Source organism: Larus michahellis, chromosome 1, assembly GCF_964199755.1.
Source record: "Larus michahellis chromosome 1, bLarMic1.1, whole genome shotgun sequence".
Lineage (NCBI taxonomy): Eukaryota > Metazoa > Chordata > Aves > Charadriiformes > Laridae > Larus > Larus michahellis.
In genome coordinates, this window is record NC_133896.1 from 38,167,854 (window position 1) to 38,195,686 (window position 27,833).

Here is a 27,833-nt window from a genome sequence, read left to right on the forward strand (position 1 = left end):
TGCTCTCCCATTCACGCATCGCCCGCAATGAAGACTGGCGTTTGGGGGACAATCCGCTGATGGAGGAAGAGCTGGATTAGGATCTGGCTGGGTTTGTCTTCCTGCTGCGGAGTCGCCACAGCTGAGAAGGGTAAAACTCCGCTGGGGCGGCGTGGCCTCTGTGCCACCAGCCTCCTGACGCTTGCTTACAAGTCCCTTTGCATGAGGTTATCATCTCTGGAGCTCTGCTGGCAAAGTGGTGGTTTCAGCACTTGCTAATCCACTTTCATGCAAAATCTACCAGGTTAGCTTAGATGGTTTAAATTGAATTAGCCCTGCTGCTCTTGCCTAAAGTAGATTAGGAGATGCTTACATCATTTCTCCAGCCAGAAAGAGCTAGCAGGGAGCAGTCAGAAGAGGGAAGTCTTTTTGGCAGCCACAGAGAGTCCTAGAAATCACCACCTGCAGCCTTAGTCTCTGGCGTGCCAGAATGCAACACCCAGCTGGATGGTCCATCTCCACTCGCCTCCCTCTCTGTACAACATCCCTGTCCCCCTTCCTGGCCACTTCCAGAACAGCAGTGAATATTCCGGACCAGAACAGATTTGGAGAGGAATCAGGATACCAAATCCTGGAAAAGAAGGACACGTGGATCACGGCCACCTAGTTAACAGAGCTGCGATGCTGCAGAAGACCTATCGCTCAAATTAGTGACGTTTTCCATCATAACAATACCACTCTCCAGGCTGCCTAGCTCACAGCTAATTGTCATCCTGACTTCACTCCAAGGCAAACAATTATTCTGAGTGGAGAGAGGAAAGTGAAAGGAGAAATCACAATGGAGAGAAAATGGGAGGTACTGGTACAGAAAGAAGGGTCTCAGAAAGCCTATCTGTGAGGGCATCATACTGGATTTTTGCTAAAGGTGTCTGCAAGGCTAAAAGACTCGTGTTAGTCCCAGCTCAGGCACTCAAGCATTTGCTCCTGTGAGCTCAGTTTAAATACATACTTGCAAGTCTCTCCAAATGAAGTCACAACCCTACAAGTAGGGTACACTTCCCCATTCCTGGAAGTGTTCAAGGCCAGGCTGGATGAGGTTTTGAGCAGCCTGGTCTAGTGGGAGGTGTCCCTGCCCATGGCAGGGGGGTTGGAACTAGATGATCTTTAATGTCCCTTCCAACCCAAACCATTCTATGATTCTATGATTCTATAAGTACTAGCCACTATACAAAATAAAGTGCATTCCTGAATGTTATAGGGTCAGGGCCCAGGGTGGGCTTGGGCTTGTGCTGGAGTACTTTGCTGAACCAGACGATAATAGGACTACAGTTCATAGCACTTGATAATGAGACATTGTGTAAAGTGATGCAGAAATTAAAGATGAGAAAGGAACTGAAAAGCTTACCTCTCTAATAAGGAGTTATGCTACTAGTATTAAGGTAGATGCTTCCACCTAGTGACTTACAGCAGTAGCTTATAGATTTTTGCTTTAGAATGTTGGACGGCAGCAGCAGCAGAAAATAAAATTGTAGAAAAATATCATTCATCATCCGTAGTCAAGAAGAGACACAGAAACATACCTTACAAAGGGGGTCTGTACATTCAGACGTCAGCAATACTCAGAGTATCCTTTCCACAGGCAATGCTGGCCCAGTCCATGCACTCTGATTCACCTCTGGATAAACGGCCACCCCACTATTTCTGGCTGTGCTACTGATAATCCTGCCCCCTCCAAACCAACATATGGCAGAGCAGGAAGGATAACTCCCGGTGAGAGGAGGTGTTTCTGATATCCTAGCAGTAGGGAGGTCACCAGAACAGCGACTCCATCAAAGGTATTGCCAAACTTTTCCTTCAGTTTTAAACCGTGAGAGAGCTGTAGGGTTTTTGCATTCTTCAGCAGTGCAAATGCATGTGTGCTAGGTCTGGCCTGCCAGTGCAGCAGCAGCAGCTTCAGAGCCCAATACTGTTATCCTTCTCTTCTATGCTGGAAACTCTCAAACTCCTGAGACTTTATATACACCTGCATGTGAAAAAGTTACTGACTTGAGCCATCGCAGCAACATTCAACAAAAGACGTAAACTCCAAAAAATAGAAGTGCTCAATGTTAAGGTTCCAGATCGCAGACTTCAGTGGAGATCCTTAGGCTTTGATATCTAATGACTCTTTACAATAAATGAGGAGCAATAAGTGTCTCTGCAAAAGAGTCAGAGTCTGCTGAACATCCACTTCAAGATGTATCCTGAATCTTGTCCCTCCCTGGAAGTGCCATATCCAGGCCATACCCCGGATTAACAGGAGATGTCTGCTCACCTGGAATCCACAGCCTGGAAAGCTCTCCAGAGGGTTGGCTGCTGCTTACATCCCTCCTCCCAAAAAACTTAACAGTCTTGTTTTTTCAGATATGGCTGGAGCAGCAGCCCCATTAGTGCCATAGTTTCAAGGTTAATGCAAAGCATATATTCCTATTCCAAGGAATCAAGCCCGTCCGTCTTGTCACCCTGTGGCTTCAGATAGCAGGTTGTGGGCTCTACTGGTTGGGAAGCGAGCGTGGGAGGGAAAGAGGAAAATTTGGGAAACTTTTGCGCATCCCTATGCTAAAGGTCTAATCTAAGTAACTCACCTGACGCTTTCGCTGTAGTTAGTGGAGAGAAGTGAGGAGAGGACAACACATTAGTAGATGCAGAAGTAGTCAACAGAGATTAGATTAAGTGTCTGCTTGAGCTGTCCCTGATTTCCTCCAATGATTGAAAAGGGAGCTAAGGATAACCAGCTCTGATTAAAGTGTCTAACGTAAAGAATCTAAAGCTGGAGCAAATGAATGCTGCTCTGATTTCCCAGCTGTGCTTAAGGATGTGCTATCAGTCTGCAATAATTTTGGACATGACCAGACACACAATTAGAGGCATCAAGTGAACACAGGAACCCAACAGAGAAGAACAGAGGAAGCTTTGGGAGCAGCTAGTGGGTCTTTTTGCTTCACAGCTTTGAAGTTAGGGCTCCCGTTTCTGTACGTTTCCTCCTCTGTGTTCCTGCTCTCCATTGAACCTCATTTTTCTTTAGCACTGGCTTTACTCCCTGTGGTCATTAAGGACTGACCTGTAAGGCAGTGAGCAATCTACCCCAAGCAGATAAGTACCAACCTTATCTTGAAGCCCATGATTTCTCCTTTGAAGTTAAGCAAGTATCTGTGTGTTTAGCTGACTTGGGATCTAAACCAGCAAATGCATGGCATTGACAGTAGAGCTCAATGACCTCAGCTCCCCCAGCCAAGAAATCAAGAGACAGTGGCAAAAAAAACCACTTGAAAATTGTTTTTTTTTTTTAAATAATTAAGGCTCGAAGTTAGCGGTGTGCCCGAAAGTATGACAATTTTTCAGAAGAAAACATATTTACTAATTTTCATAGATGACAAGTAATCTGTGCATAGCTTCACTTCTCATGAACTTCCATAACAAAGCTAACTCCCCTGTTAAAAGATTTGGTGCGCTCCCATCATTTTAATGTATTCCTATTCTCTTATTGAATAGCTGCAGTCACTGCAATGTTAATGGTTTTGCTAGAATGTTCTCTCTCATTTATGCTTTACTGAACTGATGTATATATATATTAACCTCTCACTAGTTAATGAACTCTGGTAGCTAAGTCACTGCTCTAGATCTAGCTGAGGTTGAAAAGGAGGGGAAGTGCATTATCATCTAGCAACTTCTAGCCACTTCATGTAAAGAATTGTTAATTGTATTCCAATAATAGCATCAAGGCATCTCAAAATGTAAAAAAAAACCCAAACAAATCACCATCAAGCACAGAGAACTTGGCAAAATTGTATGTCATTAAGATCCTCACTGATAATTTCAATTACAGCAGGGAGACATAGGAGACAACCTTCCTCTATCAGCTGTGTAGGTAAACAAGGGCTTTGGTCATCACCTCCCCATCACCTTTAAAGGTCATCACCTTTAACGATCACAACCCTCTGAGCTACTCACCAGTTGCAAAGCCAAGCCAAGCCGTTCATCCCATCAGAAGCACTTGGAATCATTGAGTCAACTCCTGAGGAAAATGTGAAACACACTTCAAAGCTCTCGTTCTCCTAGATTTATACCGTACTCTAATTTTATCTACAGTCACCGAAATCGCTGTATTTTATTAAAGTAAAATATTTGGATTTATAACATTTGAATGTTTAAGCTAATACTACTGTGTGGGTATGCACACATACATGCATTCACACATGTATAGGCATACATATGTTAAGTTTTCATTTTTTATGTTGTAATCTATAAAAACATCATATAATTTATTGCAGTGCAGAAGACCTATTTTCCCTTCCCTTCTTCTGATGGTTTCTCTCTTGCCCACATGGTTTGTATGAATGATATTTATAACGGAGCCGTTTTGATCTGATAGAGCCTCAGTGAATTTACTGCTGTTTCTGCCCCACTGTAACTGAACCTGACAAGAACCAGAAGAATCCACAGTTTTATTTTGGGCTTTATAGGTTTTTCCTCACTCCCTTTTCTCATGCCTGGATGGGGTCGGCAGCTAGAGAAGACCCGTACGTTCCGCAACGACAGAGAGCTGTGAGGCTGCAGGACTTGCAGGATGAGATGAATTGCTGCTTTGATCAAAACCAGGGTCAATTTGCCCTGGCTAATAATTGGTTTGTCAAGAAAAAAAAAAAAAGGAAAAAAAAAAAGAAAAAGCTGAACAATATCCTTTTTTCTTTATGAAAGAAATGTAATCTTTCCCTGCATGTAAGTAATAGTTGTAGTGTTCACAAATAACATATGCTGCATACAACCATTAGCCTTACTATTTTAAATGAACGGCTGTATTTTCCAAGAATTTATAAGATTTTGAAAATGGATGAGCGTTTCCTCTTTGTCGAGACAAACATATGTTTCTGTTCCTCTTAAGGTTTTCTCCCTAACACTGCATATAAAACTCAAACGACTTGCCTAAGTGCTCCGGATGGCTCAGAGGAAAGATAAATGGGATTTAGATTTCATCCTACTAAGGAGGAAAACTGTTCAGGCACTCACTTGATAATTAAAGTTGTTATTTTAGGGTAAGTACTTGGTAGCTACAATCAAATGTAAAATTGCTTTTAATGATTGGTTTTGCTTTTGATTTTCTTGTAGGTGTTTTTACATAATAACACACTTTTTTGCTGATAGCAAACACAATTCCATTGCAAAAAACATTGCTATATAGAGCAAAAAAAAAATGTTAACTGAGGGCTTACGTCATGTGAGCAACGCATTCCTTTTGTCAAGTTTGAAGGTACTCAAACGCAGCTTCCCTGAAGTGCATGAATGAAACTTCAAGAAACTGCACTCCCAGTAATTCATATGAGAATCCCAAACAAGCTCTTTTTTTTTCAGAACGTATCCACATTTATTAGCTATCACCAGATGGGATCCCAGTGTAACCTCAGGGAAGAAAACTAATGGCTTTCCCATCAAGTCATATTTGGATACGATCCAGTCACTGTTAACGTACCCAAATTCATTAGAAGCCACTGAATCCAAACCCTGTTTAACACAAAAAGATACTTGGGAAAGATCATTTTGGAAATTATTTCATTTCCTTCCACAGCAAATTCACATTACATCTAAAAGTGAATGAAAGCTGTGGGTCCACTCTTTTTCATGAAACAATCTCTAAAGATATCAGGGCAGACCAGATGCCGCATTCGTTGTTTTACATTTTCGTGTTAGTGAGGTTTCTGACAGAAATATGATCCTAAAATACAGAGACTGTGAATGAAAGAGAATGTAATAATAATTTTTTTAAAAATTGTTTCAAATGTATTTAGAAGCTTAATTTACATTTGAAAAAGTTTTGCAAAAACTTTTTTGCATGTTTTATTTTCATTTGTTGTTCTTTAACGGAAGCTGGAACTTCAGATTCTCTATTTTTTTTAAGCTTTAATCTTTATTTCCAGGCAAACCAATAGCAAAATTCTCATTCACTGAAATTGGCAAATTTAGATACAACATAAATTTAGTTTATTTGTATAGATTTATGCAAATTAGAACTACATCTAACTTACATTTTTTCAAGTAAGAATCTATTTCTCCAAGTTAAGCAACACTTATTTTCTTATAACTTAAAAAATATTTTTGGCTTAAATATTATTCCATAAATTTGTTCAACCGTACCACTGTATATTTGTTTAAATTACTGTTTAAAGAAACCTTGTTTTCCATGTTTTTATTACAGAGTGAATCTTGTGCTTTTAAAATGTTTTTTCTCTCTAATTTTATATTATCTTGCTTGCGTCTTACTCCTGACACACTTAAGATTATTTTATGTTTTTCAAGTTCAATGATAGTCGCAGGACTGGATGCCTTTGTTACAACAGTGTTTGTTGGTATAAGAATAAATTTTTTTTCTATGCATTCCTAAAAATAAAAACTTTTTTTTTTTGGTGAATGCATAGAAAACAGTTTTTGTAGTTTCACAACTAATTCTAACCTAACACAAACAGTTATCATTTTTGGTGTTCCTGAGGTTACTTTTAGAATTTTAAAAAATCCAATTCATTTTTTAACCATGTGAAACTGCTGGTTTAAATTATTGCACATCATTACGTTCGGACAATGAAAACAACACAGGCATTTTTTACTTGTCTCTGGTCAACTTCACTCTGGCTTTCCCTGACACAGGACCTCAGTTGAAATCACCACGTGGAGATTTTGAAATCCAAATAAACCACGCAAATATAAAACAACTCGCTTTCCACCGGCTTTCTGAAATTTTCATTAAAACATTTCAGTTGATTGATAAAAGGCTTTTCAAGAACCTTCCTTTTGAAAACAAACCACTATATATCAGAAGTAGTCATGGATCCCTTTGTGTCCTGTTCTGGAAAAATGACACATTTAAGAAAAGAAAAAAAAAAAAGAATGAGATTGGGGAAGCATTCTTATCAAGTTAGTATATTTTTAGAGGATAACTGAATATCAGCAAAAATATGAAGTGATTTTACACATTTAAGTGTCACTCTTTATTGGTGCAAAATATCTGGCAATAATTCCAGCGGTTTTTCTGACAGGTAGGAACTTAAAAGTACGAGAAATACCCGCAGGAACCTCCCCACCGCCAGACTGTTGCAGAATATTGCGGTACTCTGCAACACACGCACAGCGCCGAGCGCCTTCCTGCAATTAACTACGTGCCCCGATTGGAAACGAATGATATTTCTTAAACGAAAAAAAAAAAGAGAAAGATATCGTACAGGGTGTTAGAGATGTGATTTCTCACATGGTCCTTGAGCTGGGGGACGCGTTCAAAGCTTTGTGTGGCTCCCTCCCTCCCGCTGCCCGCCGGCCGGGGCCGGGGCCGGGACAGGGACGGGGACGGGGACGGGGACGGGGCTCTCTCCGCTGCCGCTGGTGCCATCTACCGGGCGTCGGCTTCCAAAGCAAACCCCGGGCTGCCGCAGGGCTCCCTGCCCACCCCGGGTCGCTCCTTGAAGGGAGGGCTCGTCCCTCACAGCGTCTTTCTCAAAACACCCGGCGCCGGTGGGGTTAGCGGTGCCGGGCACACGCCTAGGAGGGAACGGACCGGAGCCACCAACTCATTTCACGTGTGTCGCTGCTGAATGGGAACCGCTCCCGCAGGAGGCGATGCCGTCGGGCCCTACAACAGATAATCCAGTCTCTCTTACCGGTGAATTTGGATGATGCTGTTATGGACAGTGATGCCAAGATGGCAACCAGGGAAATACATTGCCTGGCGTCCTCTTCCCTTCCTCCTCCTCGCTGTTACAAGGCAATCACCAGACATGGAAGCACGAGCTCCAGTTCCCATTGCTGGCAGTATCTGGCAGGAGCTTAGTGAGGAGTTTGGGTGGGGGAAGCTCCTTTTCCACAGAAAACAAAGATTACTTCTTCAAACCACCTCTCTATGAGTAGCAGGGGATGAAATTCTGGAGTTGAGCTCCGGCAGCCTGTGTTAAGGACATGCATCAGCTGTTAGCACCATACTGGTTTGGTAAGGAAACAGAACTGCAAAATGGGTTGGTTTTTTGTAGTGTTTTCTTTTTTCTTTTTTTTTGTTTGTTTGTTTTTTGATGTTGTTGTTGTGTTTGGGGTTTTTTTAAGTTTTATAACAATAATTCTAAAATACTGGACACTTAAAGGGCTTAGCAGATTAGTATTCATTTTAAATAGCAACCAAAATAACAAAAATAAGAGATCTACATGCGATTTTCTCCCTCCAGAGGGAAAAAGAGAAGGCCTAGTGCTTGACATTCACTCAGCTGCCTCTTGAAAAGGGACAGATAAAACCATAGGTGTATGTTTTTATAAACACTGTACCCTATATTGGAGCAACAGTTCCTAAAGTTCTTGCATCAACAGGCCAACCCATAATCTTTCCCATGGATGATCTTACACCCTGGTTTTACACTCAAGGAATTATATATTTTTTTCTGTCCAACACTGTAACAGCCAAGGCTATGATGAGGAGTCCAGGCAACTACTTGTACAAGGACCATACTTTGGCTGCAGTTGCTCTAGAAAAGCGTGGCTAACTTTGTGTCATTTTCACAAGAACTCAGTCTTCAGAACACCTAGGAGAGAAAAAATAATCAGTTTGCAGCTCCACCATTAGCTTCCCACATAAATTACTTCTCACAAGCATTTTAGTTTCTTATATATTTTTGCACCTATTCTTTATATTGTATTATATTATATATAACACTTGGATTTTGCACTTGGGGGGCAGGGGGAAGGGAAGGGATGTTCAGTGGCAGCAGTGATCATGATCTAAACCTGAGACTACAAGCAAGAAGCTGTTGACACACAGACCTCCCTCTAATCCTTCACAGAAACCCTTTGTATTCACTCACGAGACAACCTGCAGCTCTGATCCACTCTGCACAGAGTTCTGTCACGTTTGGCAGAAGCAAGATGGACAGAAATTAATTTCAATAGATGTAAAAAGTTCTTGTTTCACACATACGTTACAATCCGTCAAAGCCAAGTTCACAGAACACCTGTTGTCAAAGTAATTTAAAGACAGAAGGTAGCATGAAATAGGTGTTGCACCTATACCTTATGAAGTTGTCAGCTTTCAAAAAAGACACATTATACATGTTTCACCTAACAGCTACAGGAATGGAGGGATCTGTTGGACTGAGTTGGATGAGCGGTACTGAGACAACAAATGTGCCTTCGTTTCCTGAAATCCTGTCCACAAATCCAATTTCTGGTTAAAGGCGGAAATCTAAAAATGCTATAAAAATCTACCTCCAGACTTCAGAAGCCTTGCAAGAAAATTAACTGCAATTACAGGGAAAAGATGCCGAACAATAGCTTAGCAAATCAGAATAGAGCTCCTGACCTTCACAGTCAATTAAATTGAAATTGGAGGAAAACAACTCACTGATTCTTTGCTCTCCATATAGAAGCCCTTCATAAAGCAGTCCTCATGCTACCTTCCACAGGACCCTTGTCACAACCCTCTGCCGCCATACCATGTCCTAACATTTCAGACCTTTTATATCGATACATGTGCAGCAGGAAAATTAGAGACCCATGAGAGTGATGTTAAAGTGATTGGGAAGAGGGAGAGGGGGCAGCGCAAAAATCATCCTCTTCCCACTGTGCTTTCTCTTTTCCTTTGAATATTGTTGCTGTTGATTAGGGAAAGTTGAAATCAGAACTCAGGGGTAGCGTAGGAACAGTAAAAGGACAGTGGACATGGGGGGCTTGTCACAAATGCGCAGTGCTTATTAAATGGAAGGTCATCAGTTCTCACTCACTTTTAGCCCAGAAAAAAAAAAAAAAAAAGCAAAACACCAATGTCTGTTTCTCCTGAAGCAATAAATCATGAATTGGGCAGCGCAGCTGGAGAAGGGAGGGGAAAAAGTTGAAAAGAAGAGCCTCTTCCTGCAGCAGTGAGATATCAGATGGCTCAGTCCCCCCTGAAACCTCAGCCTTAGATAAGTTAAAATTGATGGCAAAACCCTGGCCTGAAGAGAGCAATTCATAGCTATTGTTTCAGGCTCTAATCATCCCCACAACTGCCATAACTCAGTTATTAAGACCATGCCACCCAGAGGAACAGATTGCTTTGCACCTCTCAGATTTCTGCAATGCTGAGGCTGTAGTCCTATAATCTTTAATACCAGACATATTCACGCTACAAATCTGACACAGATCAGACATCCAGCTTCCATCAAATTCACGAGAACCCAAGTGACTCTTTAGGCTGCAGGAGGAAAAGGTAGCGTACTAGAAACAGACGTTCAGTAAAAAGCCTTTGTATAGATATACAAGGGCTACTTTTGGTTTTGTTGGTTTTTTTTAAAAAAAAAAAAAAAAAAAGAGTTCTGAGCATGTATCAGAGGAGCACTTTGCGTCATGTGGCCATGACATCCTTCCTCCAGTACTAGACATCCCCAAACCAGATTTAGTCTCCTCTATAACCACAGCGTCAGCTGCAGATAAAGCCAAAGATAAAGCAAACTGAAAGAATCTGTAAAATGTCACAGATGACTACATGCACCAGCAGAGCCTATGCTGGCTGAGTGTTGCAGCAAAACTTAACTGGGACTGTAAGAAAGAACACTGACCTCAATTATTCCAATACTATACCCTCCATTGAATAAAAAACTTTCAAAAGCACCATTCAATGCATTTGCTTGACCTAATCTCCAGAACCTCTCCCCATCTTCAAAACACTGTACTGCATGGTACTGCATTACGAAAAAAAGCTGTGCCATAGGAGAAAAGGTGGCACCTGAGAACACATCTCAGCAGGCAGCGCATAAGCGAGGACTGCCTCACACAGCCCTGCCTTCGCCAGCTGTTTGTTCCCAGTCTTGTATTGCCTCCTACTGACACCTTTTGTAGAGTAAGGCTGGAAATGGATCCAGCCAAAAAAAAACCCCCAAAAGAACCAGGAGAAAAAAAGAACTATTTTCAGTTTATCTCAGCTAGATTCGTTCCCCAACCCACCTGACTACACAATGCAGAAAAGGTGTCCCAGAGCAGGAATGAGTTACCAGAAAAGCCCAGGAACTGCACCACCACCGGTTATTTTAGGCATCTGAAATAACTCACTTTAAAACCAAGTCCTGCATACTGCGTCAAAAAGGGCAGACGCTGTCTTCTTCTCAGGAAAGTGCCGACAATCTGAAGGACACTTAGCAATTTGCTAATGAAGACTGTATACTGTATACACACACTTTATACACATAAACATTTCAATAAAATGACAGTATTTCATTCTTTCGATTCTGGCATTTATGCTTGTAGTTCAAAACTGCCTGCACTATTTCCCCTACCTTTCGTAGGTCCACAAAATACAGCTACCACAGCACATAGTTACAGCGGTAGGAAGTTTCAACAATGCAGTTTCAGAATAGCACAGTTACATACCCAAAAAATCCCCACCTCTGCCAATGCCATGTCAATTATAAAATTTTGGACTTCCATCAGTTTGTTTAATCAACTGCAAACTTTTCTCCCCCAATCACAACTTTAAAAAAATTTTTAGATAAAAGATCGATAAACTATGATATAATCAGAATATTCTTTAGAGGCAGATAGCTTACTTCTTAGGAAATCCCTTTAGGGGCTTTTAAAACATGTATTTCAGCCAAAACCTAGTATGTTTAAATTCGCCTTCTCTTGTAGAGAAGCAAGAATGATTTTTTTTTCCACCAACTGATCAAACAGAACGTGGTTCAGATTCAGCAATGTAAGTCGAATATTCAATGATGACTAAAAAGGTGGTATTCACATTCAAAAACAGCTGCTCAAAGCAGATCTAAAGCAAATTCCAAATACAAAATTACAATATCCATATACAGGATATACTGAAATCCTAGAAGGGAAAGTTTCTCTGCTGCATTCACCACCAAACCTCTGAGGTTACATCCGTGCTGCACATTTAGCCAGGTTCCTGCTCTCCATCTATGAGCGAACCTTCAGCCTGGATTACAGATCCCACCCAGACAGGCTTTCAAAACCCTTCCTGGCCCAGAGAGAGCGCTGCCTCACCCCAGTGAACTGCGATGTTGTACACACAATTTGGTACTGGGCTAAGAGCTGCCTTCCAGTAAAGGCTGGGGTTTATTCCTTTCTTATCCTCTGTTTCAGCTCAAAAATCAAACAGGATGTCTTAAAATACCAGTAGTTTAAGTCAACCTGTTTGACTTTATCCTGGACACCATGAAGGAAATACCTCACACAGCCAGTATTGTTTCAGCTGGTAGGAAGCAACTGCTAAATAAAAGATCAGTGCAGCGTCTGCTGTCTCTCATTCAAGATTCAAATCCCCAATCTGGTCACAAAAGCAGTAGACTAATAAATTTGTGCAACAAAGCTCAGGGCTAGGTCATAAAAGTAGAAATAAGGCAAAGTACGCAGTTGCGCAGATCACTTTCTCTTACAGGAGCAGAGGCAGCACTGAACAACTCCAGAGAGAGGAGAGGGTAAGGCAAGTAGAGCAGTGGCGGCCTTGATTAAGATGAGACACAAGAGCATGGCTGCACACCTAATGAAGGAAAATAATCTGGCTCTGAAGCCATACACTTAAATGGGAGTCCTCCACCAGCTTGATTATCTCCCCTCAGGAAAAGCAGTCTGCTTTCCCACCAGCAGCCTGAGTGTAACCTGATGTACAAACAAGCATGTCAGAAATATCACTCTGTTTACTCTACAGAAAAACACTAAATTGTTAATACTTAAACCCAAGAAGCTCTCCTCAACTCCTGAAAGCACACATTAACCAAAATGCAGCCTACATCATTAAAATAGTAAAGAAATACAACGTGACTGTTCAATCCGTTCCATTTCTGGATGAACATAATTATGAACATTTCCTCCGTATTAATCAATTTTAAAGTAATACTAACCTAAATGCTAACATCCTTGATACTGAAATCTAGACCCACTATCTAATAAAAAAAAATAATTGAAAGCAGCATAGCTTTTAGTGGGGGTATTATCAACTTAATGGAAATATTTCTAAAGTACAAAGTTATTAATAGCATACAATTTGTTAAACTTTGATCTATACATCTTATTAAGTCTCATTAACTGTCAATGTATGTGAAAACAGAAGATGCGTTGGTCTTTCCTCCAACACCTTTGTAGTTCTTCACCTGAGCAACAGAATACTTTTACCTTAACAATAATAGAAACCCCACTGTAGTTTTCCAGAAAAACTGAATTTTCTATCAGGCTGAGGTCTTCTTAGCCGATTTTAGCATAGCATAAGCTAGCGTAATTACTTTTAAAAGAATAAATCCCATTTCCTATGCCCAAGTTATCACAACAGACACATATTAATTTGTGGGCACATGACAGAACATGTATCCCATCTTAGATGAAGCTGGACAAAGGTTATGCTCTGTATCGATGAATGGTACTTCAGCAGGCAACATACTGCAGGACTGGTGCTGTAATTATTTCCATCCTTGAAATGAGAGACATTTTAAAAACACAAGCTTTCAGGGCAACTAATTCTTGCATCTGTCATCACATGTTATTGCCGAGTAATATGCAACCAACTGTAGCTAAATCACATATAAATGGCATCTGTTACGCAATCATGCAATATTTTATCCTATGCCCACATTGTAAAGCATGATAGACGAATACCATTTTAAGAGGAATAAAAGGCTACTGAAAATATATACGGAAAAGTAAATTTTCATTTACTTTACAAAAACTTGGAAAGGTTTTAAATAAAACTCATTTTATTTCCAATCTGTGCAGTTGCATTCTCTCATATTAATACTAAAAGAATCAGTTTTACTTTCAGTTATTTAGTTTCTACAATATTTCAGTTGCAGACAGCAGTGAAATACTTCTTTATTCCAACAGCTTTCTCTTTGGGAATTAAAGTCAGACTGAGACTTTGACTTTTTACTTACAGAAGTTTCATGAAGCCTTGGTGCTGATTTCAGTGTATCATCTCTTTTAAGTCACATGTTAAAGGCTCGGTTTTGGTTAATTACCAGATGTTAAAAGCAACACAAATTGGCACAACAGAAGTAATTTTACAAAATAATTTAAAGGATATGGTGAGTTTACAGAATCCTTTGTTTAGATTTACTAAAAGACAAGTTACACTGACGAAGACCACAGTACAAAAACTATTTATAGCTTCTCTATTTTTAGGATTTCCTTTAGCATTTTCAGCATTCACAATATAAAAGATGAAGACCCTTGCCCCTTAAGAAAACAGATAACCGCAGACACTTAGTCTATTCAAAGGCACTCAGCCTGCTTTTTGTATTTTTTTTTTTTTTAAGTTTGGCAGAAACCAAGTTGATATTGCTTTCATCATTTGCTGGCATAAGACTCTCTTCAAAAATTCCTGCAACACAACAGATTATACTCGATGGTCAAGCACAAAAATATCATGTACTTATTTGGGATATTTATTTTATGGGTAAAATATTCATGATTTTACAAAACTCCGATTCTACCAGACTAGGCCTTTGGCCAATTTTGATTTTTTTTTCCCTTTCATACGTTGTGCCTTCAGCTTCTTTTTCTGCCTGGAATTCATCCATATTGGGTACTGTCCATGCTGGTCTAGAAGAGTTTTTTTGTTTCGTTTATTATCTATGTCCATTTTGCCGTCATCTGAAAAAGAAAGGTATTTACAGTGAGTAAAATACATGAATCAGCTTCATAGAAGCTATTTTGTTACTAGATTCCCCAAAATGATAACAATATTCCTACACACAACATTATTTGTAGTAGAGAGCTGAAGGCTTTATACGCTGAAAGCCCTTTCCAAACCAACACAACTGCAACCCACGAACTTCAACAACTGACAGTAAATATGCAGAATTTTCCCTAAAGGCCCATGTCTGGGCAAAACACCTTATTCTTTAGTCTGCCATCTGTTCCAATACTGTGTCTAAAAACATTGTGTGTGGTCTCCATCAAAAGCTGCAACCATACAGGAAGCCATAGGCTTACTGAAACATATGCACAATTAAATACTTTTTATGATGTAATGTTTAAGATCGGTTCTAAAAAATTAAATTGAGTGGAACATGAAGACAGGTAAAGAGAAGAACAGAGAGAAAAGCTCATGGTGAGACACTGATTCTACATTTGCCTCGAGAAGAGAGCATGAGGCCAAGTTTAATATATTTAGAGACAAAAACAGAGGATTAATCTCCAGGATGAGGAAGACTGTCTGTGACATGGCCACTCTCAAGAACGGCCTCCCCAGCTAGCTAACACCACATGAACGTCATGTCTTGGTAAGACAAGAAAGCTACAAGAAGAACACCTTGTTAAGTACAGATTTGAACTGTACTCTACTATGTAATTTCAGTCTTGTTTCCAAACCATCCATGTGCAACTCCAAAAGCTTTATCACGAGTTTTTACACAGAGGAAAAAAGACTTTTTTACGTTGTGCCTGTCCATTGTTGGGAGACAAAGTTCACGAGGAAAAGGCTAAAGTGCTGTTTCAATAGTTGAAGCATGCTGACAGTCTACAGGGATCTGCAACACAAATATGTGCTTCAGGAGCCCTAAAGTTGGGATATGAATACTTGCAGTCAGCAGAGAATCCACACAGGGACCTACTGCCTGCTGGCTGATCAAGCATGCGACAGGCAGTAAAAAGAGTCCCAGCTCCAGAACCCTCCTGAGACATCAGAGAAACACAACATGAAGCCACCTGAACAGCGTCGTTTTCCAGATGTCATAGAAGGAGAGATGGCCTCCAACTGCACAACACGAAAAAAAGACCCAACACCCCAAGAAAACCTACTCTAAACACATAAGTATCTTCTCTGATTCCCGTCGTATCACATGATTGAGGTTAATCTGTTACACCAATTTTGACTAAAAAGAAACACATCCACAATAAATGTCAGCTGCAACATTAACTAAATGAAGAAATACTTCTGGAGAAAAAATACTAGTCGTTCACACAGCACAACGTTTTCATCATACTTTGCAATCTCAAGGATGCTACAGGAATCAGTAACAGGAAGAAAGCTACTGAACAGAAGTGGCCCAAGGACACGAAGAAAACCTATCAAAGGAGTTAAAAGACAAAGAGAAAAGGACTAAGAATAAAAATCTATAAAAAGTAGATTATCAAAGCAGACCGAATGGATATGATTGTCTTGAAAAATATGTGCCCGTGCCCGCAAAGTTTTAAAAACAGCTACAAAACCATTTTTGACCAAAGGCTAACCAGACCTTCCATTATTTTTTCTAACAACAAAAACTGAAAAAAAAAATATTATTGCACAGTGTGCTGCGAAAAATACTTTCAAGTAACACAGGAAAACGTCCCTAATATACACCTATATACTTTCTTAGGCTGGAAAATTATTCGCCTATCTATGGAAAGTGAATATTCTGGATGAAGCTTTCATCTACTTCAGTCCTTATAACATTTGGTGATGTGAACTCTCTTGTGTCCATCAACAGTGCTGAAAAGTCCTCTCAAAGAAGACACCATTATTTTCACAAAACTTGTAGTTGTTTTGTGAAAAAAAAAAAAAAAAATATATATATATGATTCTACCCCTCTACTCTGCTCTTATGATACCCCACCTGGAGTACTGTATCCAGCTTTGGAGTCCTCAGCACAAGAAGGACATGGACTTGTTGGAAAAAGTCAAGAGGAGAGCCACGAAGGTGATCAGAGGGCTGGAGCACCTCTTCTATGAAGACAGGCTGAGGGACCCGGGGTTGTTCAGCCTGGAGAAGGCTCCAACAAGACCTTACAGCAGCCTTCCAGTAGCTCAAGGGGGCCTACAGGAGAGATGGGGAGGGACTCTTTATAAGGGATTGTAGCAATAGGATGAGGGGTAACAGTTTTAAACTGAAAGAGGGGAGATTTAGATTAGATATTAGGAAGAAATTCTTTACAGATGGTGAGGGTGGTGAGACACTGGATCAGGTTACCCTGTGGATGCCTCATCCCTGGAGGTGTTCAAGGCCAGGCTGGATGGGACTTCAAGCAACCTGGTCTAGTGGGAGGTGTCCCTGCTGGTGGCAGGGAGGTTGGAACTAGATGATCTTTAAGGTCCCTTCCAACCCAAACCGTTCTATGATTCAACAACTCTTAGGTATTTCTGAGGCTGCAATCTCTCTACAAAGGCCAAGTGAAATTGGCCACTTGTAGAAAAATTGAGAGCAGACCTGGAAAGGGGTGCAGGAATGACACATAGCCAGGCATCTGCTTCAGAAACTAGGTTTAAGACAACGATGTTTCATCCAGCTTCAACATCAGAAGGCTTACAATGTTCCAAAATACTTTGGAAATTCAATTCTAATAATCCCGTAAAGAACAACTTTTACATCTTGTTTATGGGACAAATCAGAACTATGGGTAAAACTACATATTTTACTTCAACCTACCCTTAATTGGGCAAGTATTTTTAGATAGCATTCTATTTCCATTTTCAATAAAATTTACAGGCTCTGCTATTCAACCTCATACTTCTCTGTCTTTCCTAATTTCTGAAACACTAACAAAACTGGCTGTGTGACTGACAGTGATTACTAGCATTACTCTACATCCCCACCGTGGTGTCTCAAGAGACTTCTGCACACCACATAAAAAGCTCACATCAGCAATATCATAACAGCTTAAGTGGCATACACTGGAGAAGCAAAAAGGACTATGATTTAGTTTGGACTGCAGTTTTGGAAAGAGAAGGTGTCTTTCTGACTCCTGTCCAGTACATAGCTATTCCAAACCTTTGTTTCCACTTCCTGGGTTACTTCCTTTACATCCTATTCAAGGAATAGTGAGGAAGACGGCATTATCTGTAGACACCGAATACCTCCCACAGCATGTGCAATGCAGCATTAATTAGCATACAAAAACAGGCCCTAAAACCCCTACAATACATTTAATACCCAGATAGTACATTTAAAAAGGAAAAAAAAAATAATCACTCTATTCTTGATAAAATCTCTAAAAAATTACCTTAGATTTAGGTCCAACTTTTATGTTTAATGCCCTCCTTAAACTAGGAGGGAAATTATACCCTACCTCCAGTTTAACAACAAATATAATGCTGTGATTGGAACAACCGCTAAGTGATGTGTCCTCGCTCACCTGATATCTTCACAGAGAAATGTCTCTCCCTAAAACACTACAGACTTTAAACCAAATGTCAATAAGCTTGTTCCACAAGTGACCGGATGCAATACAGAAAGTAAAGTTGTGAGATCTCCAGATTCAATGTTTTAATAGCACCTTTTGGCTTTAAAAGATAAAAGATTTGGTTTTCCAACTCACTGTTCTCAATCTGTAATCATCCTAAGTCTTATCACGATAGTGAAAGCCACAGGAAATGTAATACACACATGGCGGGACTTCCCTGCGCTTGGGTGTTTGCAACGTAAGAACAGGTACAACGTAAAACACGCTAGAAACGTGACCGGAGCAGGGGGGCGGGAAGAAAAGACAGCCGGGCACTAAAAAGGCAGGTCATGGGCAACCCGGGGCCGCCTGAGAGCCGTCCCGGGCACGTCGGTGCCCCCCCAGGGGCTGGTCCGGTGATGCCGGCAGGGCCCTCCCCTCCCGGTCACTCCAGCGCCGCCCGCCGCAGCCCCACTCACCCCCCTGCTCGAGGACTGTCTTGGGGGTCACCACGGTGGCCACCTCCTTGACCTCCTCCATAACGACATCCCCGCTGGTGCCCAGGATTTTTTTCAGCCTCTCCAGCTCCTTGGGCGCGTTCTTCTTCCTCTTCTCCGCCCGCATCTTCCTCCTCCATTTGCTCCTCAGGCTCTTCGCCATGGCCTGAGAGAGAGGGAAGAGGGAAACAGTGAGGGCGAAGCGAGCGGAGGGCAGAGGAGCCGTTAAAGGCGGCGCGGAGGCCATCACCGCGGCTGCCGCTGCCCTGCCCTCCCCCCCCCCAACGGTCCCCAACGGTCCCCAACGGTCCCCAACGGTCCCCAACGGCCGGGCAGCGCGCGTACACGCGGCTGCCCCCCTCCCCCGCCCCACTCACCCCGGCCGCGCACGAGGCCCGCCGTCCACCCGAGCGCTGGGCCGCGCTCCCTCCCCGCGCACGCGCAGGGCGGGGCTGCGTGACGCGCCAGGCCCCGCCCGCCCCAAGGCGGCTGCGACCGTAACTGTCCGAGCGGGCGCGGAGCCGCCGCTCCGGCTCCCGGCCTTCGGCGGGAGGAAAGCGAGCCCCGGGGAGTCCCTCCGCCTTCCTACCCCGTGCTTGTGCCACGGACCAGCCACAGGCACCGAGCTGCCTGCTGGGGGTGTGAAATAAGGTGTAGAAGGGGAGGGAATAAAATAAGCAAAACATGTATGTCATCACAAGCTTTGCCACAAGGAAAAAAAAAGTGAAGTTTTATTTCTTGCTACTTCCACGCATTTCTTAATGAAACCCGACGACAAGAGAAAAATCGTCACGCCTGCTCAAAAGCATCAGCAGCCTCGGCCAAGCTCCCGCATGGAAAGCGGGTGTTGTCACTGCTTGCAGTGGGACGCAGGACGTTTCCCCACGTACGGCGTCGCCTTTTTGCTAATCTCTGGCTGGCACAGGGCAGGTGGGCAGTAAAAACATGACATAAACGCTGCACACGAAGGAAGAAAGCCTGCCCACATGTTTTTTACCCTGCCTGCCCTTCCAGTATTTCAACAGCCTCGTAAGCAGCCCCTGTCCCCAGTGTCCTCCAGACGTGGCTGCAAGAACAGACTACAGTTTCCCCAATTTTTATTGACAGATCATTAACCTTAAATATACACAAGCTGATAAAATGCCAGAATCTATCACCAAATGATTTTTCAGAACACTGAAAGACAAGCAATAAATAATACTTAAAGGAAGAACATTCCCTTTAACGCCCTCCCAGCTTGTGTAATAATCTGAGAACCCTTAACGAGAACAGAGTATCTCTGTTAGAGACAGCATTCCATTTTACCAAACAAAAAGTAGGAACAATTTCAGCTTAGTAAAACATTGCACAATGATAAACTCAGGCTACCCTTACGCGGTACACACGCTTAACAATCCCAAAGGAAACCATTCCAGCGGCTGCAGAAGCGCAGAGGGAGGCTCACCCCGGAGCAATCAGAAGTTGGCAAACATTTTAATCGTGAATTATGTCAAGTGCAAATTAAGTGATTAAAAGAGTGACTGAAATAATGACAGCATGTTAACTACATAAAATATATATTCTAGAGAAGAACTTTAGCTACATAAAAAGCCTTCTTTTTGTTTCCTAAGGAGGGATCAATATTCATGGAATGAAAAAGTGATGAAGGTTCAGTCTCTAGAAGACAGAACTATACAGGCTGTAGATCATCCAAACGCTATTTAGGTACTTAACTTTATATACGCTATAGTCAAATCACACCACTTTTGACTATTTTTTATTAAATGCTTCCAGTAAACGCAGGAGGTGTAAGAACAGATTGATGATGTCCAAGTAGAGATTGATTGCAGCCAGTATGTACTCTTCAGGGGATAATTTGTGCATCAGCAAATGAGTGTCATAAATAATAAATCCACAGAACACAAGAGCTCCAGCAGCAGCACACACCAACTCTATTGTCTCACTGTAGAAAAACAGCTGGAGGCAAATGAAACATGAAAAAAAATATTCGTCAATTTCATTTTCTTTTCAATATTAAAATCCCTGCATAACGATATGCCACACTTAAACTAAGGATACACACTGTCTTTTTACTGTTATGTACACACAGATACAGTATTACAATGACATTTCAATGTTCTTATTTCACAGTCCTCAGACACACAATCTCTTTACACTAATACAAGTACCTCCGCTTAAGAGAGAGGAAGCTCTGGTCTGCAGAATATTAACAGCAGAAAAATTAGAAAAAAACCTCCACAATTAAAGCCTAGATCTCCTTACCATTCTCTCAATCAAGTAGTGGATCTTGATTGATAAATTTTGTCAATCAACGCAAATACGACTTTTACATTCAAAAGAACGGCATCCAACAAAAATCTGAATTGGAAATGATTGATTAAAAGATCACCAGCATATCTACAACACTAATGGACCTGGTTGGGAATTTTCTTTCATTAAGCTATATTGGACTGTCCAAAACCTTTTTATTACACTAGAAGTTAGTAAAAGATTTATATTAAAGAATACTTTTTAACCGTGAACACAAGGTATCTTACCCTCAAGAAACCCGAGAAGATGAGAATCCACAAACAGGCAAAGAGCCTGAAAAAAAAATATTAAACTGTGACCAACAGTATATTTTATTTTAAATTTTACTTAAAATCTCTTCCTTTCCTATAAAACCTCTTCACAATATATTTGGTAAGTAAATGTCCACAACTCTTAGATGCCAACTGTTCACTGGTATCAGCAGTAAAACTCGGTTTTCTAAATCTGTCAAAAGTTACGTCATCACTTTACTTTTTTAAAAATATCTGAAGCAGCTGCCTTCTGTCTCAGTGAAAAATCCCGGTAAACTAGTTTTCTAGTGTAATACTATGGTTTTAAGAATCATAATCACAGGAAAGAATTTATTACAAAGAAAGCAGAACCACATAAAATTAATAATTCAAGATAAATAACACCCTCAGCACTCCCTTGAAGCAGGTTCTATTGACCTGTATTCATTATCATATCTGCAAAGCTTGCTTTAAAAAACGAAAAGCTAGCTTAACAAAAAAGCCCAAACAAACAATTCATCAATATGACAACATACCCTGCTCCAAATTTGCTGAAGTCTCTCTTTGACTGCAAGGTATATGCGGTCAGTCCAAGAAATACAGCAGTAGTAAGAATAAAGGCTTGCAAGACGATGGACACCTCGTAGAAACTCACTATAAACAGAAGTAGTAAATTGTCAGTTAAAGAACACTATGCTATGCATTTGCTAAGTTATCTTTTGAGGAAACAGAAGTTTAGACTTTCACAGACAGGAAAAAAAAATAATCTTAACTGTGAACAAAAATGTAAATTATGCCTGTACTTGTCTTTGCACTTCAAAATTATGATCATAGGACTCAGGGACCCTTGCACTATCTAACTTTGACAGTTAAGGGTATAACTGTAGCTTCTTAAATGGAGATAACAGATCTTCCCTACTCATAATAAAAACTTAAAAAAAAAAAAGAAGAATTTTTAAGCCTAGATATGTGACATCTTAAGGAAAAAGCTATCTAAATTTTTGAGGATACTGAAACAAGAAAAAAAATTAATCACAATACAATCAGTCCTCTCATAAAGGTTCATAGAAGTTTTGATTAGGGGGTAAGAAGGGAAAGATAAGAGAAATGAGGGGACCATTTTTATTCCCTCCTTAATCTTTCCCCAATAAACCATAATGAAGAAGTTTCAACATATGCTGGAAGCTATAGTGCAAGGTGATGCCATGACTTTTCCGAACACCGCCCCATCTCAACCCTGACAACAAAGTACAGAACTCTCTAAACTCAAAGTAATTCCCTCGGAGGAAACTGAGAGGGACGATAAGGTTATTTCATTTGCAGATCAGCTCTGCTGAGAGCTGCCACATAGGAAAGAACATTGCTAGATGTACTGAAAGAACCGATGTCACAACTCCTTTCTCACCAGGTTTATACTGTTTCAGTTCTGGATCAGAATCCACTTTTCTCCCTTGCTTTCCTGTTTTTTGCTAAGCTCATATCACTGTTATTAAAATTTTCAAACACAATTTTTTAATCGCTTTAGTCACATCTAGCCAACATAACAGATTCCTTTTCCAATTTCTTGAAGAAAACAGACAATCTACCTGTAATGGCAACTGTCAGTGCTTCCAGCAGGGTCTACAAAAAGCAAAAAAATAAATTATAAGGACAAATAAATCCATACAAAACACTTACACAGAGATTTCACATGCAACAAGCCTCATTCTGCTACATAATCCCAGCATGAGTTACATTAACTCTCTTGTTAAGTCTTTGTATAAAAAAAACATGTTTCATTTTCAACAAGAAAATGGCAGTCATACTGTCTTACTGTGCTGGAAGTTGGTGTGTTATATAAAAATAACACATTATAAACTGAAAGTAAGTGAGAGAGAGCCCCCATAGAAAAATGCCATTCACGTTTTCTACTCAAAGCACACAGCATTCTTATCACACTTCTTACAACTATTCAAGTTTCTCTGAGTTGCTACTAGAAATGAACTGCTTTCATCTTTTTGCATACTTATCAGTATTTGAAATACTTTCACCCAACACTCTTAGTATGTCATTAGATAGCTAAGCGTCTGCATCAATTTCCTTTTCCCGCTTGTCCTTGTTTTGAAACAGCTAACTAAAAATCACATTGATGCCTGGGCTGAAGGCTAGACTGGGCCCTGAGTTTTTCTAAAAGGTAATTTCAAATTAAGTTTCATTACAATAAAAGATGAGAGAAGTATCTATGGCATGAACCAAGAGGTCAGAAATAACTGAACAATGTAATACTTAAACTGTCATACCACAAACTCCCACACCGCATTTGGCCAAACGATTACATCACACCTTGTTACAGCTGCACTTGTTGAAAGTTTTTAAACATTTCACTCTCCTGCAAGAGTTACGAAGTCAGGAAGCATATAACTGCATTATACAATTCAAACAGTCTATTTACTCACATAGCAAAGCTGTCTTCCCATTGTATCACAAATGCGATTTAGGCAACTCCTAAAGCATCAAATTCCAATGGTGCTACTGTGACTACTTTTCAGAAGACTGCTCTCCTACATAATCCAAAATATCCAAGAGCAACAATTCACCCGTATCTACAAATTTGCAACACCAGGCAGGAGACTGAAATTTAAGGACAGCTCTGACTGACCCGCCTATGTTGGAAACGTGCTCAGAATTTAGCATAAAAAAGAAAACAATTAATGAAATAAATACATTTGGGTCTCTGCTGGAAGTTGTCCATTAAACAAATAAGGTAACAGAAATGTCTCCTTCTTTCCTACTGAGCAGTTTCATAGAAAAATTATGGACATCAACAGAACAATGAGAGCAGATACATACATATATTTATACACACACAAACGACAAAAAAAATTTGCACAACCTAATTCCAAGTTCTAACACTTTTCCTAAAAAGATGCTGGAAATAACCTGAAGTAGAGGCTATTTAGGAATAGCCTGTGGATAGAACCTCCAAAAATAACTCAAAACTTCGTTAAGTATATAAGGTATCTTTCAATGAACACAAGAAAACCAAATTAGCCACTGCTAGTTTGCTTCAAGGAGTTCATCACAATGAAAGATATTCTAGGGATTATTAAAACTGAATTTATATAAATACTTACAAATCCAAAAACCAGGTATAAATTAACAGGATGCTGGTGTCTGTACAGAGTCAGTGCCACGATTACAGCCAAAGATCCAAATCCAGATATCAAAAGCAAGGCAGGCCTGTAAAGTTCCATACAAAAAAAGTAATCAAAATTAAAATAAAATATCTGGAAGACTAAAAAACAGCTTATATAAAACCAAGTTTTTAAGTGATCACCTAGATAAAGATACTGCTCCGTATATTCGAAGTAAATGTAAAGCAAATTTTATAATAAAACTGCTCTAAAACATACCACCACAGATAATCAGTTAAAAACAATACAGTCACAAAGACAATTTTTTCATACTGAAACTAAAGATTGCTCAGGAATCCATTACCTGGAGATGAACCCATACGAAGAGGAAAACCCATCTAAACTAACAGTATTAAAGTATATGTAATATTTTGCCTATTAAGAACTTCACATTCAGGGAACTGTATTTTCAGAAGCACCTGAATGCAACAAACATGGGCAATAACTGTACCAAGGAAAACCAGTACTGATTAGTCAGTATTGCTATAATTAAATCATTTAAGCAGCCCTCCAAGTAAAAACCAGACCAAAATCAAACACAACACCACAACAGTTCTAAGTGAGCAGGACAATTTTAAATTGTCAGATTTAAGTATAAAACTGTCATTTTATACTGTATACACTATAGCTTATACAGAAACTTTCATGCTTTGATGCTCCTTTTGTACTAGGGCTATGAAGTGAAAGTAAAAGCAAAATCTGCAAGTGCACTTGGGTGAAACCAGAAACTGGACTCAGTGCCCTCCTGCTTTCCCCAGTTCTTTTCCCCAGCCTGTTCACCACTTTGGTTTTTAAGACTTGTTTTTTTCTCATGGAAATCTGAGAGGCAAAAAGAAGCAAGCCCACAGAAATTTTACCAGACTAGTTTTCAGGGAAAAAAAAAAAAAAAAAAAAAAAAAAAAAGAAGATGAGGGAACGAGAGGAGTAAGATATGATGCAGCTTTTTGGAACAGCTACCTGTAAACAGCAGCATTCCAAACAGATTCTAAAAGCACATACTTAGACCATAAAACAAGAAATGTCAATAACTGAGATGTTCTGCAACTGATGTATAAGTTTTGATAGCTTAAATATTAAAATAAGCACTACTGATAAAGTATTGATTAAAATAAACTTTAATGATAATAATAAAAAGAAATCTTAATAATAAACCAAAGAGAAGAAAAGTTATTTCTTAATCAGGTTACAAAATTTCTGTTACAGAATCAAAACACAGGGTATAAAAATTATTAGGAATACTGAAGTGCTCCAGAGCAAAATAGTACATAAACTATGCTTAACACACAATAAACAGCGCCATTTCGTTTTAGTATTTACCTTTCATGAACAAATGCCTGTACTCCAGTAGAGTACAGAAAAATTGCAGATGTGACTGTGGTCAAAAGAACCTGAATGGAAAGAATGCTGTAGACTTTCCGTAGAAAAGCTAGAATAAGAAAAATAAAAATGAAATGACTTTTTCACATTACAAAGTTCAACAGTACATCAGATACAAGTTTTCTATTCGATATGGAACCATTAGAAACTCCTTATTCAGTGAAAAAGCACGAAGTGCTTAGACATCATTATTTAAACAACAACGACAAAAGAAATTAAAAAAAATTGCAAGGAATTTACTTCAGACTATTTTAAAAGCTACATACACCTAATCTCACTAAGAAATTACTAACGGTATACCTTCTCCATCATGTTACTGGTATATAATGGACCTAAGTGAAGAAAGATTAACTTGTCCGTTCTGTGGAAGACAGAAACAGCCATACAAGTTAAAAAAGGAAAAACGTTTACTGTAATATGTATTTGATTGACCTTCTGCCATGTTAAATATCATTTATCATAATTTGTGACTTGCATTGTACTGAATTAGTATCTACAGATACAGACTGCTAGACAAAATTTTTTAAATCCCAGAATTAAGCTAAAAGGCTTCATAATTCTAGAATTATGAAGAGTGGAGAGTGGTTCAGGATGTACAGATATATCATACAGATATTCTCCATTCTGAATGGAAGGAGACCAAGTCCATTAGGCAAAATGCTTTGAAAGGAAGAATAAACTTACAGGGAGAATCAATTCAATCTTTAATAGCACAGCCTAAACAAGTTTAAGACTACATACTATAAGAAGCTGAATTACCTGCTTACAGCAGCCAAAGTGTGCTGTAACCCACGAGGGACTGGGGCCTACTTTGCTGTAATAAACTGAACAAACATAGAAGTAGCCTGCTCGGTAGCATAGCCTCCGCCCCACATTATTAAATGCATTCCAATTTTGCTAACGGCAATACCTCTTCCATATTTCTTACAGCATCCTTTAGTTTCCAAACATGATAAAACTGTATTTTTATGGGAAGAGGTCTCCTGTTTACCAGAAATATCTGATAAACACACAGCTGTTTTTATTCCACGATATATCCAATATTTCAGCAAGGATTACTGATTAGACACCTACAAGAGCATTCAATACATTTGAGACCGGCACATTAACAGTAAAGAAATATTTCGTGGCCACTAATATGACTTTATAGCATATATAGCACTTTATAGCATCAAACGCTTAAGTGGAAGACACAATATTTTAACACCTCACAGAAGAAATTCAAATCCCTCAGTCTCCTGGTTAAACCACTGCAATTATGGGCACCAATTTTAGCTGTTATGCATATTATGTATCATGTTTGCGCTTCAAAATGCATCACTCTGGGGAAAATCAAGTCTAGATCTATATGGGTTGAATCCCTCTGATAAAAAGACTTGCCCCCTATACACGAAAATGATAAAATCCAGTTTTTCGCCGGCAACTGATCCTTCACTCACCCTCAACGCTCAACCTGGACAAAGTAACGCCCTGGCTCCCCACTCACGGCCTTTACCCAGAAAGTTAAAATATTGCGCAGAAACTGAATTCAGCTAAACGCCACAGGCGATGGGGTAAACAGAGAGGAACCGGTTGGGAGCACTGGCGTACGGCACCCCCTCTGCCCGTCCAGCAAGGGGAGGCAGCAGAGGCCTCTCCCGGGGGGGCCCGAGAGGGAGACACGGGGAAAGGTGTGTGCGGCGGCCTTACTCATCCCCAGTCCCTACCCATGCGGATGTGAACGCTGGCCGAGGCCACGTTGGTGCCATAGTTGAAGTCATCTTCGATGGAGCTCCGCGGGTAGAGCTGCTGCTGCGCCGCCGCCATCGCCGCCTCCCCCAGCAACGGTGACAACCGCCCGGCTTCCGGGAAAGACAGTCGCGCTCCGCACCGCCGAGCAGGGCCCTGCGTCGAGCGGCCGAGCTCGTCGATGGCGGCTGCCCCCCCACCCAGGGGGGCGCTGTGGCGGCGGCCGTGCCATGGCGATGGCGGCGGCGGTGGAGGCTCAGCGCGGCACCGGGCACAGCGGGCCGCAACCTGCCGGACCGGACCCGCCCGGCCTCCCCGCCTGCCCCTGCAGGGTGGTCAGAGTCTGCAGCGGAGGGGAGGCCGGGCTGAGGAGAGCGATGGCGGCCGCGGGTGGCGGTGCTAAAGGCTGCGGCCTAGTGGCTGCGGCG

The 27,833-nt window shown here is 40.7% G+C and overlaps 2 protein-coding genes across 2 annotated transcripts; both read right to left on the bottom strand.

Moving 5' to 3' along the window:
• Positions 1–13,720: 13,720 nt before the first annotated feature.
• LLPH (LLP homolog, long-term synaptic facilitation factor) lies at positions 13,721–19,064 on the bottom strand. The gene is made up of 3 exons (XM_074572525.1): positions 18,965–19,064; positions 18,570–18,753; positions 13,721–14,601 (listed from the first exon to the last, which is right to left on the bottom strand). Exons 2-3 carry the CDS (start codon positions 18,748–18,750, stop codon positions 14,438–14,440), a joined length of 345 nt encoding a protein of 114 aa, XP_074428626.1. The 5' UTR covers positions 18,751–18,753; positions 18,965–19,064; the 3' UTR covers positions 13,721–14,437.
• Positions 19,065–19,300: 236 nt separating this feature from the next.
• Positions 19,301–27,586, bottom strand: TMBIM4 (transmembrane BAX inhibitor motif containing 4). The gene is made up of 7 exons (XM_074572511.1): positions 27,384–27,586; positions 25,618–25,726; positions 24,241–24,346; positions 22,714–22,747; positions 21,664–21,781; positions 21,125–21,170; positions 19,301–20,543 (listed from the first exon to the last, which is right to left on the bottom strand). The coding sequence occupies exons 1-7, from the start codon at positions 27,481–27,483 to the stop codon at positions 20,337–20,339; spliced, it is 720 nt and encodes a 239-aa protein (XP_074428612.1). The 5' UTR covers positions 27,484–27,586; the 3' UTR covers positions 19,301–20,336.
• Positions 27,587–27,833: the final 247 nt, after the last annotated feature.

Coding starts and splice junctions, on each gene's coding strand:
- TMBIM4 (XM_074572511.1), bottom strand. CDS start 27,483: ATGGCGGCGGCGCAGCAGCAGCTCTACCCGCGGAGCTCCATCGAAGAT. Junction 22,748..24,240: donor TATACCTGGTTTTTGGATTT/GTAAGTATTTAT, acceptor TGCTTTTTGTAG/ACCCTGCTGGAAGCACTGAC. Junction 21,782..22,713: donor ACTGACAGTTGCCATTACAG/GTAGATTGTCTG, acceptor TTCTGTTTATAG/TGAGTTTCTACGAGGTGTCC.
- LLPH (XM_074572525.1), bottom strand. CDS start 18,750: ATGGCGAAGAGCCTGAGGAGCAAATGGAGGAGGAAGATGCGGGCGGAG. Junction 14,602..18,569: donor GACAGTCCTCGAGCAGGGGG/GTGAGTGGGGCT, acceptor TTTCTTTTTCAG/ATGACGGCAAAATGGACATA.